General features: G+C 40.5%; 1 gene segment (V, D, J or C); it reads left to right on the top strand.

Moving 5' to 3' along the window:
- Positions 1-17,981, top strand: part of LOC129813285 (T-cell receptor beta-2 chain C region-like) — a gene marked incomplete at its 5' end in the record, with an annotated part of 43,533 nt that extends 25,552 nt beyond the window's left edge. Inside the window, 5 exon segments of the C gene segment in view lie at positions 6,556-6,608; positions 9,582-9,932; positions 10,086-10,112; positions 13,613-13,719; positions 16,377-17,981. Coding sequence covers positions 6,556-6,608; positions 9,582-9,932; positions 10,086-10,112; positions 13,613-13,719; positions 16,377-16,400 — 562 coding nt within the window.
- Positions 17,982-18,933: the final 952 nt, after the last annotated feature.

The raw sequence follows: 18,933 nt of genomic DNA, 5'->3' as shown, positions 1-18,933 counted from the left end.
CCAGGCTGTGACACTGCCCGACAGGATGCTCTCGATTGTGCATCTGTAAAAGTTTGTCAGGGTTTTGGGTGACAAGCGAAATTTCTTCAGCCTCCTGAGGCGCTTCTTTACCACGCTGTCTGTGTGGGTGGACCATTTCAGTTTGTCTGCGATGTGTACGCCGAGGAACTTAAAACTTTCCACCTTCTCCACTGCTGTCCCTTCGATGTGGACAGGGGGGTGCTCCCTCTGCTGTTTCCTGAAGTCCACGATCATCTCATTTGTTTTGTTGACGTTGAGTGAGAGGTTGTTTTCCTGACACTCCGAGTGCCCTCACCTCCTCCCTGTAGGCTGTCTCGTTGTTGTTGGTAATCAAGCCCACTACTGTTGTGTCGACTGCAAACTTGATGATCGAGTTGGAGTTGGAGGCTTGCATGGCCATAGATTTGTGTTATGTATATTGTGTTTGTGTTTCTGTAAAGACTGTCTCCTGTTTGTGTTTCTGTAAAGACTGTCTCCTGTTTGTGTTTCTGTAAAGACTGTCTCCTGTTTGTGTTTCTGTAAAGACTGTCTCCTGTTTGTGTTTCTGTAAAGACTGTCTCCTGTTTGTGTTTCTGTAAAGACTGTCTCCTGTTTGTGTTTCTGTAAAGACTGTCTCCTGTTTGTGTTTCTGTAAAGACTGTCTCCTGTTTGTGTTTCTGTAAAGACTGTCTCCTGTTTGTGTTTCTGTAAAGACTGTCTCCTGTTTGTGTTTCTGTAAAGACTGTCTCCTGTTTGTGTTTCTGTAAAGACTGTCTCCTGTTTGTGTTTCTGTAAAGACTGTCTCCTGTTTGTGTTTCTGTAAAGACTGTCTCCTGTTTGTGTTTCTGTAAAGACTGTCTCCTGTTTGTGTTTCTGTAAAGACTGTCTCCTGTTTGTGTTTCTGCGTGTACATTATAATGATATATTATTATCCAGGTACATTACCAAGTACATGAATGGGGTAAACCAACTCTTTATAGTATGTATTAGGCTGTGTGAGAGAAGGTTTGAATCCTAATCAACCCGTCCAATGTGAGGACATCTGTTGTTGAAGTACAGGAAATCCCTAAAGCAGGAGACAAGCTGCGTAATGGACGCTGAACAGCCTTGTTAGTACATCAGTCCAATTAGATTTTGTATTTCCCTTCTCATCAGCTTCAGACAAAAGCTCATATTTCCCTTAAAACGCAGTTTTTTGGATGAATAGATAGAACAATCAGTGGGTGTTTCTCTGACTGTCTGACTGTCACGGAGGTATCCCTAGTATACAGTGGTGTAAAGTACTTAAGTAAAAATACTTTAAGGTACTTCTTAAGTAAGTCGTTTTTTCTGGTGGTATATGTACTTTACTATGTACAACATTTACTTGAGTCATTTTCTATTAAGGTATGTTTACTTTTACTCAAGTATGATATTTGGGTACTTTTTCCACCACTGCTGGTATATAAGCCTACCCTTGATATCAAATGAAGCTCTTCGATTAAAAAGGGAGACATTTCTCAGAGATGATCCTACACTGACCCCTGGAGGGTAACTGTGGGATTACACAAAGTCTAATCTATTCTGTTCAATTCAATTCCATTGGCTTGAGATATAAAACAAACACATTTAAGATTATCCCTAAATACATATACCTTTTATACAAACAATTCCACAATATAATGATACTGTCATGTCACTAAAGCAGATACCTCCTACCAGTTAAACAAAGGTTGAATAAAAAATAAAAAAATAAAAAAAGATATGATCAAATGTAATTAGAATCAAGTTAGAAGGTAGTGCACGTTTTAGAATGGATCTTGTCAGCCCTGCCCTGTGATAGGCTGTTACTGTCACATGATGCAGCATGGCAGGGGGGAGAGGAGAGGGAGAGGGGACAGGGCTGTGACTTCGACAGCTGTCATTTTACATTTTTAGATTTAAAAAAAACATTTACCTGTCCTTCCCTCCTTCCCTCCTCTCCTCCTCCTCCCCCTCTCCTCCTCCTCCCCTCTCCTCTCCTCTCCTCTCCTCTCCTCTCCTCCTCCTCCTCCTCCTCCTCCTCCACCTCCACCTCCACCTCCACCTCCACCTCCTCCTCCTCCCCCTCCCTGCTGCTTTCTTAGTACTGCTGACGGAAATAGAAGTTGTCAGTTTGGACCAGGATCCAACTCTAGTAACAACAGTAAAATGTCATGATGTTAATTATAAACATTACATTTGGATATTGTCTTTTTACATTGTCTTTTTTATTGATGTTATTATATCAATAAAATAAAAAAGTCGATATCCAGACGTAAACGTTTATTATTAAAATCCTGAATTTGCTGTTCTATTTATAGGGTCAGAACAGGATCCAACTGCAGTAGCACTCCATGCCGACGCACCTGCAGACAGATCCTGAGAGACTGAGATGGTGACAGAGATACAGAGAGAGAACAGGGGAGGGGAAGTAAACAGCAGAAAGAACAGAACGAGTGTTTTTGTGTGATGCTTTAACACTGTGGGGACAGGGGGCCACGGTGATACATTTACATAGAGACGTCGTACCAAAACCTCCTACCGTTCACTGCTATACAGGAGAGGGCTGGGGCCTATTCACACACTACTACAGACTGTCGAGGAGTCTGGAGAGATGCTTCGATGATACTGAAGGATAAAACAAGATTTCAACCAATCTTCAGGATTATAAAATCTACTTTATTGGGAGCATTTTCCTGGACAAGACAACAAACTTATGAAGTCAGATTTAGTTACATAAGGGAGTTTGTTTGATTCCTGTTTGACCATAAAATTTCCTCAAATGCATTGCTGAACTCAGTAGTTCTTTTTAGAGTATCTCTGAGTATCTCTGAGTATCTCTGAGGGTCTGTGAGTATCTCTGAGTATCTCTGAGTATCTCTGTTCATATTCCCTTGAGGCTGAATGACAAAGAGATCTAAGGTATTTTTGGAAGAGGAGGCAAACGATGTGACACTGGAAGTGAGGCCTACTTTGGGAATGGAACCAAACTCACTGTTTTAGGTAAGTCCACTTCAGATGAATGACATTGATATAGATCTGTAACCCTGAAGATGTTTCATTAGTGTCTATGATACAGCTGAACTAAATGGTTGATGTGAAAACACTGTGACTTCAACTCAACCAGCCTTCTTTGGCAATGGAACCAAACTCACTGTTTTAGGTAAATACTTTCACATCTATAGACTTACTGTACCTGACAATGTTATGTTTATGGATCTAATGGTTCATTTGAACAATTGATTAGTATTAAAAAGCGGGTATTATTTTAGATGCCAAATGTGTCGTTCAGTAGCTAGTGGTTGGTACATTACTGCTCAGTATGTCTGCACTGTGACAACTATGATCCTGCATTCTTTGGAGCCGGAACCAAACTGACTGTTCTGGGTAAGAGAATATTCACCATGATGGACCTAATGGGACTCTATGTGTGGTTTAGGGGCTTGGTGATGAGTTAGTTAGTTGATTATGGATTCAGTCCATTAGATTAGTTCATAGTAGTGTGACTCCACTCAATGCTTTTTGATGTTAAGGCTGTACACTGTGCCAACTATGAGGCCTATTTTGGACCAGGCACCAAATTAACAGTTCTCGGTAAGTAATCCGTACACTATGTTTGGCGTATATGGACAATGAATGTGAGTGAGACAACATACTCGTCAGAAGAGATTTGATATCGTAGTATTACTGTATGTTTGAGTCATCTGTGTCGGTCTTGTTAACTGGTTAAAACACGGTGTTGATTGGTAGGACGTCTTGAACAATACAGTTATCGAAGGTCATGTACGATTGGGATGTAAAGTTAACGAAAAATATGACTTGCTAGACTAGAGCAGTGTTCCACTGTACTGTGTTAATGGTGCCAGCCAGGCTCAGCATGTCCATATATCTATATTAGAGCAGGGTTCCACTGTACTGTGCTAGTGGTGCCAGCCAGGCTCAGCATGTCCATATATCTATATTAGAGCAGGGTTCCACTGTACTGTGCTAGTGGTGCCAGCCAGGCTCAGCATGTCCATATATCTATATTAGAGCAGGGTTCCACTGTACTGTGTTAATGGTGCCAGCCAGGCTCAGCATGTCCATATATCTATATTAGAGCAGGGTTCCACTGTACTGTGTTAATGGTGCCAGCCAGGCTCAGCATGTCCATATATCTATATTAGAGCAGGGTTCCACTGTACTGTGTTAATGGTGCCAGCCAGGCTCAGCATGTCCATATATCTATATTAGAGCAGGGTTCCACTGTACTGTGCTAGTAGTGCCAGCCAGGCTTACTTCAGTGGAGGAACCAGGTTGACTGTTCTTGGTGAGAAATGACACTGAAAAAAGAGCAGTAATCTGTTGGTTATTAACCATGTAAGCTATGTGCTTATAATGTATGTGGTTGTAAAGTTTATTAGAGAATTGTACTGTAACAGCATGACTGGGTGGTATCTTTGGACGTCCTCCTGACGTGGTTACATACAGGTGGAGTAAATCCACTGTGCTGGTGGTGCCAGCCAGGCTCACTTCGGTGGAGGAACCAGGTTAACTGTTCTAGGTGAGACATGACACCAACATAATATAACGTTTGCACCTGATTGGGATTTTTTTTAAACGACATGTAATTTGAGCACCTTTCCATCTTATGGTTACAACCTGTAGGATACAGTGTGTGGTTGATATTCATGGATCGGAATGTGACCTAAAGATTGGTCGAAGTGGAACGCACTTGGATTTCATTTGTAAAATAGTCACCATCATTGATTTGGTTATAAACTATGTCAGATTCCCCCCCCCGCCAGCTGAATGTCTCAGAGTTCCTGTGAAGAGTTTTTTGAATAGCTTTATTAACAGAGTAACAAATATTGAGTGAAAACCAAGTCCGAGAGACAGTAAAGATACGGCCATGTGTCTCTGTGCTCGTACTCGGAGGCATATTTTGGAGCCGGCACCAAACTCACCGTTTTAGGTAAGAAAATGAACAATGAACTGTTGTGGACTCTATCTGACAAATGTACACGAGGGAGTAACAAAGACCAACTAATTTACATTTGGCAATAGAGAAAATATCTCATTTGACTATACGTTTAAATCGTGTTAAAGTAAGAGAGTGTATTTGAATGGATCACAGTAAAGGCATTAGTTATGTGCTCTAGTCATCATGGTATAAAGCTGTCTGGCTCCGTGCCCAGACACAGTCTACCTTCATTATAATACTTGTTATTAGCTAGAGGAGAGGTTCCTTAGCAGTGGAACCAGACACAGTCTACCTTCATTATAATACTTGTTATCAGCTAGAGGAGAAGAGGTTCCTTAGCAGTGGAACCAGACACAGTCTACCTTCATTATAATACTTGTTATTAGCTAGAGGAGAGGTTCCTTAGCAGTGGAACCAGACACAGTCGACATTCATTATAATACTTGTTATCAGCTAGAGGGGAAGAGGTTCCTTAGCAGTGGAACCAGACACAGTCGACCTTCATTATAATACTTGTTATCAGCTAGAGGGGAAGAGGTTCCTTAGCAGTGGAACCAGACACAGTCTACCTTCATTATAATACTTGTTATCAGCTAGAGGGGAAGAGGTTCCTTAGCAGTGGAACCAGACACAGTCTACATTCATTATAATACTTGTTATCAGCTAGAGGAGAAGAGGTTCCTTAGCAGTGGAACCAGACACAGTCTACCTTCATTATAATACTTGTTATCAGCTAGAGGAGAAGAGGTTCCTTAGCAGTGGAACCAGACACATTTCATAGAATAACAAAATCCAACAACCAAAGACAGCAGGTTGGGGTGTAGGCTAAAGGCTAAAGCTAAACTCTGCTAGTACTGAGTAGTGAGGAGGGGTTATCTCTGTAGCTGTGTATCAGTGTGAACAACAACCAGGCATACTTCGGCAGTGGCACCAAACTCACAGTTCTGGGTGAGAAAACTGATTCTGTTATCTGTCATCTATGCCGTCATGGGTTTATCTGTTACTGAAAGAGACGTATTATTTTTTTAAATCCGGTGTGTGAACCAGAGATGGAGAGAAAATCTCTTTATGGTTTATAAAACAATGTTCCAGGCTTTGGTTTGTATGAATCTATATTGTGGTTTTGTATCAGTTTGAATGGAAGTGCATAATAGTTCAGAACAGGCAAAGTAACAGATCTGTGTCAGATGTAATCCAGTGTCTGTAATGTAGAGTACGGTATGTCTCTGTGGTACACGGATAAGGCAGAGTTTGGTCCAGGTACCAGACTCACTGTTCTAGGTAAGGGATTCAGCTTTTCAACTTTCTTTAAAAAAAATATTGCAAATACATCATCATGAAATTATTTTTAAATTAAGGGGTCTGTTTGCTTTGAATTCCTGGCGTAGTTGAGCATGAAAATATTCATGGTGGGGGAAAAACATTGAAGCTGTACAAAGAGCTAATGATAAAGTGAATTAGCCCTATGCTCTGTCGACATAGACATGCTTAGAAATACAGTATTACTTCCTTTGCTACAAGCCAAACTACTGCAAATACACCAATGGGGAGCTAGAATCCTCTTGGTTTTCTGTCTGTGAGTATGTGGTGTGCTCTGGTGCTTATCCTGCCTACTTTGGAGAGGGAACTAAGCTAACAGTTCTGGGTAAGAATACTGTAATACTGTTAGAATACTGTTATAATACTGTAAGAATACTGTGGAAATACTGTAAGAATACTGTAGTAATACTGTAAGAATACCACAGTAATACTGTAAGAATACTGTTATAATACTGTAGTAACACTGTAAGAATACCGCAGTAACACTATAAGAATACTGTTATAATACTGTAAGAATACTGTGGAAATACTGTACGAATACTGTTATAATACTGTGGAAATACTGTAAGAATACTGTTATAATACTGTAAGAATACAGTTATAATACTGTAAGAATACTGTGGAAATACTGTAAGAATACTGTGGAAATACTGTAAGAATACTGTGGAAATACTGTAAGAATACTGTGGAAATACTGTAAGAATACTGTAGTAATACTGTAAGAATACTGTAGTAATACTGTAAGAATACTGTAGTAATACTGTAAGAACACTGTTATAATACTGTAAGAATACTGTGGAAATACTGTAAGAATACTGTGGAAATACTGTAAGAATACTGTAGTAATACTGTAAGAATACTGTAGTAATACTGTAAGAATACTGTAGTAATACTGTAAGAATACTGTAGTAATACTGTAAGAATACTGTTATAATACTGTGGAAATACTGTAAGAATACTGGTATAACAATGTAAGAATAATACTGTAATACTGTTATAACAATGTAAGAATACTGTAAGAAGAATACTGTAATACTACTGTAGTAATAATGATACTCTACGAATACTGTAAGAATACTGTAAGAATAATAATGTAAGGATAATACTGTAGTAATAGTAATACGGTGAGAATGCTGCAAGAATAATACTGTAAGAAGAATACTGTAATACTACTGCAATAATAATACTGCAATAATAATACTGCAGGAATAATACTGCAAGAATAATACTGCAAGAATAATACTGTACGAATACTGTAATACTACTGCAATAATACTACTGCAATAATAATACTGCAGGAATAATAATGTAAGAATAATACTGTAGTAATAGTAATATGGTGAGAATGCTGCAAGAATAATACTGTATGAATACTGTAATACTACTGCAATAATAATACTGCAAGAATAATACTGCAGGAATAATACTCTAAGAATACTGTGATAATAATACTGTAGTAGTAATACTGTGATGATGATGTGATACTAATATTTTTAAGAATGCTGTAGTAATAATTGTATAATAATATTGTACTACTAGTGTGATAATAATACTGTTGTAATACTTCAATAATAATACTGTGATACTACCGTAATAATAATACTGTGGTAATACATCGATAATAATACTGTGATACTACTGTAATAATAATACTAATACTACTGTAATAATAATACTAATACTACTGTAATAATACTACTGCAATAATAATACTGTGGTAATACATCGATAATAATGCTGTAATACTACTGTAATAATAATACTAATACTACTGTAATAATAATACTAATACTACTGCAATAATACAACTGGAATAATAATACTGTGGTAATACATCGATAATAATACTGTAATACTACTGTAATAATAATACTAATACTACTGTAATAATAATACTAATACTACTGCAATAATACAACTGGAATAATAATACTGTGATACCACAGTAATAATAATATTATACTACTACTGTAATATTACTATAATAATAATACTAAAATTATACGGTGATACCACTGTCATATTAAAAATACTGTAATACTACTGTAATAATAATACCATAATAACACTGTGATAATACTGTACAACTACTGTAAAAACACAAATGTATTACAACTGTAATAATACTACTAATACTACTGTAATAATACTATTGTAATACTAATACTGTAATACTACCGTGATAATAAAACTGTGATAATACTTTCATAATAGTACTGTAATACTACTGTAATAATAACACTGTAATACTACTGTAATAATAACACTGTAATAATACTGTAATAATAACACTGTCATAATACTGTAATACTACTTTAATAATACTACTCTAATACTGCTGTAATAATAATACTGTAATAATACTGTAATACTACTTTAATAATACTACTCTAATACTGCTGTAATAATAATACTGTAATAATACTGTAATACTACTTTAATAATACTACTCTAATACTGCTGTAATAATACTGTAATAATACTACTCTAATACCACTGTAATAATACTGCTGTAATAATACTGTAGTGATAATACTGTACTAATACTGTAATAATACTACTGTAATAATAATACTGTGATACTACTGTACTAATAATACTATGTTAATACTGTGATAATACTGTAATAATACTACTGTAATAATACTGCTGTAATAATAATACTGTAATAATACTGTAGTGATAATACTAATACTACTGTAATAATACTACTGTTATAATAATACTGTGATACTACTGTACTAATAATACTATGATAATACAGTGATAATACTATAATAATAATGATGTGATACTACTGTACTAATAATACTATGTTAATACTGTGATAATACTGTAATAATACTACTGTAATACTGTTATAATAACCTCTATGTTCTACTCAGTCTTGACTGATTACATTATATAGGGGTGGTACAGTTCAGTAACAAAGTGGTTCTTTCCAAGCTGCTGTCGTACACCCTCTGTTTCTATGTGTTTGACTTGGCATACATTTTGTAATTAATGACATTCTGTGATTAATGTCATTTTGTGATTAATGTCATTTTGTGATTAACTGTCTCATTGATTCATTTTGTGATCAACTCATTTTGTGATTAACTCATTGATTCATTTTGTGGTTAACTCATTGATTCATTTTGTGATTAACTGTCTCATTGATTCATTTTGTGATCAACTCTCTCATTGATTCATTTTGTGATTAACTGTGTTTTAAATCACTCAGGTTCAGGTATGATGTCGACAACAAACAGAGCCATTGAATTGAGTGTTAAAATATTCCACTGTTTTCTCCCTGCAGATCCAAACATCAAAGTCACTGAACCCACAGTGAAAGTCCTTCCACCCTCCACTAAGGAGTGTGAAGACAGAAACAAGAAGAAGAAGAAGACCCTGGTGTGTGTAGCCACCCGCTTCTACCCCGACCACGTCACGGTCTACTGGCAAGTCAACAATGTCAACACAACTGCAGGCGCCGGGACCGACAACAAGGCCTTGTGGGATAAAGATAGTTTATACAGTATCACCAGCAGACTGAGAGTCCCAGCCAATGACTGGCACAACCCAAAGAACAGGTTCACCTGCAATGTCATCTTTTTCAACGGGACTGGAAATACAACTGAGAAACACACCATTCGTGGAGATCTCCAAGGTAATAAAACATGAACACTGTCTGTGTTTATGAGAAGAAAGAGATTTGACTGAACTAGTCCACTAGTTTTGAGGCTCTAATGTATTCCCCTGTGTCTAAGTGGTACTGTGGTGTATAATCTCATCTGAAACTCTCCTTCTTTGTTTCTTTCAGGTCAAATTGGGGGAGAGATAACGACAGGTAAATGTGCCCATTTTATACTACAGTTATTTTTCTACATTCCTAAAAACATGGCATACTGTACTGATGACCTGCGTACTGTACTGATGGCCTGCATACTGTACTGATGACCTACATACTGTACTGATGACTGTACTGATGGCCTACATACTGTACTGATGGCCTACATACTGTACTGATGGCCTACATACTGTACTGATGACCTACATACTGTACTGATGACCTGCGTACTGTACTGATGGCCTACATACTGTACTGATGACCTGCGTACTGTACTGATGGCCTGCATACTGTACTGATGACCTGCGTACTGTACTGATGACCTACATACTGTACTGATGGCCTGCATACTGTACTGATAACCTGCATACTGTACTGATGACTGTACTGATGACCTACATACTGTACTGATGGCCTACATACTGTACTGATGACCTGCGTACTGTACTGATGGCCTGCATACTGTACTGATGACCTGCGTACTGTACTGATGGCCTACATACTGTACTGATGGCCTGCATACTGTACTGATAACCTGCATACTGTACTGATGACCTGCGTACTGTACTGATGACCTACATACTGTACTGGTGGCCTGCATACTGTACTGATGACTGTACTGATGACCTGCATACTGTACTGATGGCCTGCATACTGTACTGATGACTGTACTGATGACCTGCATACTGTACTGATGGCCTGCATACTGTACTGATGGCCTGCATACTGTACTGATGACCTGCATACTGTACTGATGACCTGCATACTGTACTGATGGCCTGCATACTGTACTGATGGCCTGCATACTGTACTGATGGCCTACATACTGTACTGATAACCTGCATACTGTACTGATGGCCTGCATACTGTACTGATGGCCTACATACTGTACTGATGGCCTGCATACTGTACTGATGACCTGCATACTGTACTGATGGCCTACATACTGTACTGATGACCTGCATACTGTACTGATGGCCTGCATACTGTACTGATGACCTGCATACTGTACTGATGGCCTGCATACTGTACTGATGACCTACATACTGTACTGATGGCTTGCATACTGTACTGATGACCTGAATACTGTACTGATGGCCTGCATACTGTACTGATGACTGCATACTGTACTGATGACCTGATGACTGTACTGATGACCTGATGACTGTCCTGATGACCTGCATACTGTACTGATGGCCTGCATACTGTACTGATGACTGCATACTGTACTGATGACCTGATGACTGTACTGATGACCTGATGACTGTACTGATGACCTGCATACTGTACTGATGGCCTACATACTGTACTGATGACCTGCATACTGTACTGATGACCTGAATACTGTACTGATGACCTGCATACTGTACTGATGACCTGAATACTGTACTGATGACCTGCATACTGTACTGATGACCTGCATACTGTACTGATGACTGTACTGATGACCTACATACTGTACTGATGGCCTACATACTGTACTGATGACCTGCATACTGTACTGATGGCCTGCATACTGTACTGATGACCTGCATACTGTACTGATGGCCTGCATACTGTACTGATGACCTGAATACTGTACTTATGACCTACATACTGTACTGACGACCTGCATACTGTACTGATGACCTACATACTGTACTGATTACCTGCATACTGTACTGATGACCTGCATACTGTACTGATGACCTACATACTGTACTGATGACCTGCATACTGTACTGATGACTGTAATGATGACCTGCATACTGTACTGATGACCTGAATACTGTACTGATGACCTGCATACTGTACTGATGACCTGCATACTGTACTGATGGCCTGCATACTGTACTGATGGCCTGCATACTGTACTGATGACCTGCATACTGTACTGATGGCCTACATACTGTACTGATGGCCTGCATACTGTACTGATGGCCTGCATACTGTACTGATGGCCTGCATACTGTACTGATGACCTGCATACTGTACTGATGACCTGCATACTGTACTGATGACCTGCATACTGTACTGATGACCTGAATACTGTACTGATGGCCTGCATACTGTACTGATGAACTGCTGATGACCTGCATACTGTACTGATGACCTACATACTGTACTGATGACTGTACTGATGGCCTACATACTGTACTGATGACCTGCATACTGTACTGATGGCCTACATACTGTACTGATGACCTGCATACTGTACTGATGGCCTACATACTGTACTGATGACCTGCATACTGTACTGATGGCCTACATACTGTACTGATGACTGTACTGATGACCTGCATACTGTACTGATGACCTGCATACTGTACTGATGACCTGAATACTGTACTGATGACCTGCATACTGTACTGATGACCTACATACTGTACTGATGACCTACATACTGTACTGATGACCTGCATACTGTACTGATGACCTACATACTATACTGATGGCCTGCATACTGTACTGATGACCTGCATACTGTACTGATGACCTGCATACTGCACTGATGACCTGCATACTATACTGATGGCCTGCATACTGTACTGATGACCTGAATACTGTACTGATGACCTGCATACTGTACTGATGGCCTGCATACTGCACTGATGACCTACATACTATACTGATGGCCTGCATACTGTACTGATGACCTGAATACTGTACTGATGACCTGCATACTGTACTGATGACCTGCATACTGTACTGATGGCCTGAATACTGTACTGATGACCTGCATACTGTACTGATGACCTGCATACTGTACTGATGGCCTGCATACTGTACTGATGACCTGAATACTGTACTGATGACCTGCAGTGTATCTCAGGGTTTTCCTGGTCCTGGTCCTGGGTTAGGGGTTAGGGGTTTGGGTTAGGGTTAGGGGTTATGGTTTGGGTTAGGGTTAGGGTTGCCCTGGAACTACCCACCTGATTCCACTAATTACCTAATCATCAAGCCTGATTAGCGAAAGCAGGTGTGTCAGTTCTACGGAAAAAACTATGAGCTTCCCTTTGGATCCCCAGGACCAAGAAACACAGGCCTAGATCATTGGTTGGATCCCCAGGACCAAGAAACACAGGCCTAGATCATTGGTTGGATCCCCTGGACCAAGAAACACAGGCCTAGATCATTGGTTGGATCCCCAGGACCAAGAAACACAGGCCTACATCATTGGTTGGATCCCCAGGATCAAGGTACACTGGCCTAGATCATTGGTTGGATCCCCAGGACCAAGGAACACAGGCCTAGATCATTGGTTGGATCCCCAGGACCAAGAAACACAGGCCTAGATCATTGGTTGGAACCCCAGGACCAAGAAACACAGGCCTAGATCATTGGATGGATCCCCAGGACCAAGAAACACAGGCCTAGATCATTGGTTGGATCCCCAGGACCAAGAAACACTGGCCTAGATCATTGGTTGTGCTGTATTTTTCCTCAATGGACGATCTGCTAACAAAATCATCTGATACCACCTTAATCAAGGTCATTTGAATGTATTATTGTCCTTGCAGATAACTATGTGAAGAGCACCCAGACTGCCAAGCTGGCCTACAGCATCTTCATCGCTAAGAGTACCTTCTACGGCCTGGTCGTCATGGTTATGATTTGGAAGTTCCAGGTGAGTTGACTAGAACTATGACAAAGGTTCATCACACAGCCATCTCTCTCCTCTTCTATCTATGCCTTGTGCTAGAGGAGTCCCAGATCCGTTTGGTACTGTCTTGCCAACTCCTCTGGTCAGGGTGACAGTGACTCACTGGGCACACCATATCATTTCAACGTGGATATATGGGAGATATTTGGTTTAGACGTTGATCAATGAGATTACAATTTATATTCACCCAATCAAGAAGACAGCCAAAAGTTAGTTGAATGTCTAACGTGTTATCCCCATGATTTCAACCATCTAAAAGCACAACCAAGTTCAAATGGGGAAAAAACTATGTCTGATTTTTGGGTTTATTTGTCAACCAAATGTCTGTCGTTGCTCTTTCAACCATTTTAAAGCACAACAAAGTTGAAATGGGGGAAACAGTGTCAGATATTTCATCATTTATAGAACAGATTAATGTGTTATCACTGTGCTTCGTCTAATAGCAGAAGCAAATGACCTGGATTTCAGTTGAGAGTTACATTAGAGTACGTGGTACAAGGGATCAATGCCATTCGAGATTCTATTCCGATTTTAAGCTGAGATCTCTCAACAATCCATCCCACGAGAGCACAGAGGTAATGATCAGTGACGTCATAGCTAAGACTTGGTTTGAAAACCTTGAAGACAGATGAACTCTCCAGTAGGAGGCGCTGCCCAGACTAATGTTTATGTTTCTGATAGAGGCCATGATCTTGATTATCTGATATTGTTTTAAATCTATCAAAATTCTACATATTTTGTTTATGTTGAAATTAATTTACCATAATGACACAATCCTGTGATTTTAAATTCCCCCCCCCCCCCCCCCCAAAATAAAAAGTTTACGTCGATTACTTTGTTTTAAACAATGTATAATCCACGTAGATTCCACGTCACAATACGTTGACAAATGACGTTGAAACAACATTGATTCAACCAGTTTGTGCCCAGTGGGACGTCACAGGACAGGCAGGATATGCAGCACAAACTGATCTGGGATCAGGCTAGCTATGGGCTAATGATGGTTCTAATCTGGCACCATCAGGCTAGCTATGGGCTAATGAAGGTTCTAAACTGGCACCATCAGGCTAGCTATGGGCTAATGAAGGTTCTAATCTGGCACCATCAGGCTAGCAATGGGCTAATGAAGGTTCTAATCTGGCACCATCAGGCTAGCTATGGGCTAATGAAGGTTCTAACCTGGCACCATCAGGCTAGCTATGGGCTAATGAAGGTTCTAATCTGGCACCATCAGGCTAGCTATGGGCTAATGAAGGTTCTAACCTGGCACCATCAGGCTAGCAATGGGCTAATGAAGGTTCTAATCTGGCACCATGAGGCTAGCTATGGGCTAATGAAGGTTCTAATCTGGCACCATCAGGCTAGCTATGGGCTAATGAAGGTTCTAATCTGGCACCATGAGGCTAGCTATGGGCTAATGAAGGTTCTAATCTGGCACCATCAGGCTAGCTATGGGCTAATGAAGGTTCTAACCTGGCACCATCAGGCTAGCAATGGGCTAATGAAGGTTCTAACCTGGCACCATCAGGCTAGCTATGGGCTAATGAAGGTTCTAACCTGGCACCATCAGGCTAGCTATGGGCTAATGAAGGTTCTAATCTGGCACCATCAGGCTAGCTATGGGCTAATGACGGTTCTAATCTGGCACCATCCGGCTAGCTATGGGCTAATGAAGGTTCTAACCTGGCACCATCAGGCTAGCTATGGGCTAATGAAGGTTCTAATCTGGCACCATCAGGCTAGCTATGGGCTAATGAAGGTTCTAATCTGGCACCATCAGGCTAGCTATGGGCTAATGAAGGTTCTAACCTGGCACCATCAGGCTAGCTATGGGCTAATGGAGGTTCTAACCTGGCACCATCAGGCTAGCTATGGGCTAATGAAGGTTCTAACCTGGCACCATCAGGCTAGCTATGGGCTAATGAAGGTTCTAATCTGGCACCATCAGGCTAGCTATGGGCTAATGAAGGTTCTAATCTGGCACCATCAGGCTAGCTATGGGCTAATGAAGGTTCTAATCTGGCACCATCAGGCTAGCTATGGGCTAATGAAGGTTCTAATCTGGCACCATCAGGCTAGCTATGGGCTAATGAAGGTTCTAACCTGGCACCATCAGGCTAGCTATGGGCTAATGAAGGTTCTAATCTGGCACCATCAGGCTAGCTATGGGTTCTAATGAAGGTTCTAACCTGGCACCATCAGGCTAGCTATGGGCTAATGGCACCATCATATAAATAAAAACCTTGATTCTATTTCTGTGGACACCATGCTGTCTTTATCCTGTATCTCTGTGTTTCCCATACAGACACCATACTGTCTTTATCCTGTATCTCTATGTCTGTGTTTCCCATACAGACACCATACTGTCTTCATCCTGTATCTGTGTTTCCCATACAGACACCATACTGTCTTTATCCTGTATCTCTGTGTTTCACATACAGACACCATACTGTCTTTATCCTGTATCTCTGTGTTTCCCATACAGACACCATACTGTCTTTATCCTGTATCTCTATGTCTGTGTTTCCCATACAGACACCATACTGTCTTCATCCTGTATCTGTGTTTCCCATACAGACACCATACTGTCTTTATCCTGTATCTCTGTGTTTCACATGCAGGGCTCCTCAGAGAAACAGATTTAACGGAACACAAGCGGCCCAAGGAGGATGTCCTGCGTGGGTGTTGATTCTTCCATGGGATCAAGGACGGACTGGCAAAAGGGCAATTCTGGCAAATGCCAAATGGACTGATTCATCTTTAGCCCAGTGGGCCTGTCTAAATTGGCTTTTTTTTAGCAAAATAATAATAAGTTGGCCAGTAAAGAGGGCCTTAAAGGCAAAACATGGGCAGGTGTGTTAGAAATGCCTGGGCCGGTTTCTGGTCCCAGTTTGCCCCTGCGTGTAATTGTATTGTCCATTGTGCTTAGTGTGTCCATCATCTCTTTATTACCCTGTCTACGTGAAGATGTGCTTTTTAGAATCTCCTATGAACAGGAACTTACAATTTAAATGTATATTTGAATCAATTCAACCAAAACAATCTTTCCATTAATTTACAAAACCAATGTCTGTTTGTTTTTCCAGTAATTACAGTATAGTATGTATGAATACATTCTGCTTTCTGATTTCTACATGTTCATTTGTGAATGATAAACTGTATATAATTATGGACAGATCGAAATATACCTCTCCACAGTTAAATATTTTCACGACCCTCCCCCTGGTAGAATTAACTCAATCTAATGTTTACGACCACAAATAACAAGAACTGTAGCGACCCTGTTTTTATAAACGTGGATATCGACGTCGCCGCTTCAGCAAGCTTTTCTGGCACAGTTGACGCCACGCAGGGCTTTGGGCCAGAAGGTTGAGGGTTCACGGACCATCACGGACGAGCTCACTCTCCCTGCCGGTTTCATCACATTACGATCAGAGACTGAGGCAGACGAGCTCACTCTCCCTGCCCGTTTCATTACATTACGATCAGAGACATAGGCAGACGAGCTCACTCTCCCTGCCCGTTTCATCACATTACGATCAGAGACTGAGGCAGACGAGCTCACTCTCCCTGCCGGTTTCATCACATTACGATCAGAGACTGAGACAGACGAGCTCACTCTCCCTGCCCGTTTCATCACATTACGATCAGAGACTGAGACAGACGAGCTCACTCTCCCTGCCCGTTTCATCACATTACGATCAGAGACTGAGGCAGACGAGCTCACTCTCCCTGCCCGTTTCATCACATTACGATCAGAGACTGAGGCAGACGAGCTCACTCACCCTACCCGTTTCATCACATTACAATCAGAGACTGAGGCAGACCAAGATCAGCTAGGGGGAAATCAGATTTTCAACATTTTGATGCCAGATTTATATAAAATATATGCAACAACTTTTCCACCGATAGGTTTAACAACCAATCAACAAAGCATACCAACTTCTGGCACTTTAATAATCATGGTTTGTGTTTTGAACAAACAGAAAATAAATCCCTCCCTACCTTGTAGACTTAGCCAGTATTGAAGGCTTGGCTTGACAATCTCTTAGTGTCATTAAACGTTCTGGTGTTTTGTAACAATGTCTCCTTTCATTCATCAATTGGCCACTGCACAGTTTGGATTGATTGATTAATTCATTTTAATTGTATGTAAATAAAATACATATATACACATAATTGTTTTAAATGACTGGGATTGTACAATAAAGTCTGGGACTTATTTCCATTGTGGTCCCTATTTTTTATTTACATAAATACATATACAATTACATAGATAGAAACAAAAAAATGGTCAACCTCCAGATGACTATGAGGGAAGTACAATTCTGACCAGCTTGTTTATTCTTTAGATGGTTGCAGCTGCTGGTGAACCATGATGATAATAAGACACTAGACTAGATGTTTGGGCTGCTGGGGAACCATGATGATAATCAGTGACACTAGACTAGATGTTTGGGGCTGCTGGTGAACCATGATGATAATCAGTGATACTAGACTAGATGGTTGGGGCTGCTGGTGAACCATGATGAAAATCAGTGACACTAGACTAGATGTTTGGGGCTGCTGGTGAACCATGATGATAATCAGTGACACTAGACTAGATGGTTGGGGCTGCTGGTGAACCATGATGATAATCAGTGACACTAGACTAGATGTTTGGGGCTGCTGGGGAACCATGATGATAATCAGGGACAGACTAGATGGTTGACTAGACTAGATGGTTGGGGCTGCTGGTGAACCATGATGTGCAGTATAATCAGACACTAGACTAGATGTTTGGGGCTGCTGGTGAACCATGATGTGCAGTATAATCAGACACTAGACTAGATGTTTGGGGCTGCTGGTGAACCATGAAGTGCAGTATAATCAGACACTAGACTAGATGTTTGGGGCTGCTGGGGAACCATGATGATAATCAGTGACACTAGACTAGATGTTTGGGGCTGCTGGTGAACCATGATGATAATCAGTGACACTAGACTAGATGTTTGGGGCTGCAGGTGAACCATGATGTGCAGCATAATCAGACACTAGACTAGATGTTTGGGGCTGCTGGTGAACCATGATGATAATCAGTGACACTAGACTAGATGGTTGGGGCTGCTGGTGAACCATGATGATAATCAGTGACACTAGACTAGATGTTTGGGGCTGCTGGGGAACCATGATGATAAT

Source organism: Salvelinus fontinalis, chromosome 16 (assembly GCF_029448725.1).
Source record: "Salvelinus fontinalis isolate EN_2023a chromosome 16, ASM2944872v1, whole genome shotgun sequence".
Taxonomy (NCBI): Eukaryota; Metazoa; Chordata; class Actinopteri; order Salmoniformes; family Salmonidae; genus Salvelinus; species Salvelinus fontinalis.
Note: the sequence above shows the minus strand (reverse complement) of the source record. Positions and strands in the feature narration are given on the sequence as shown.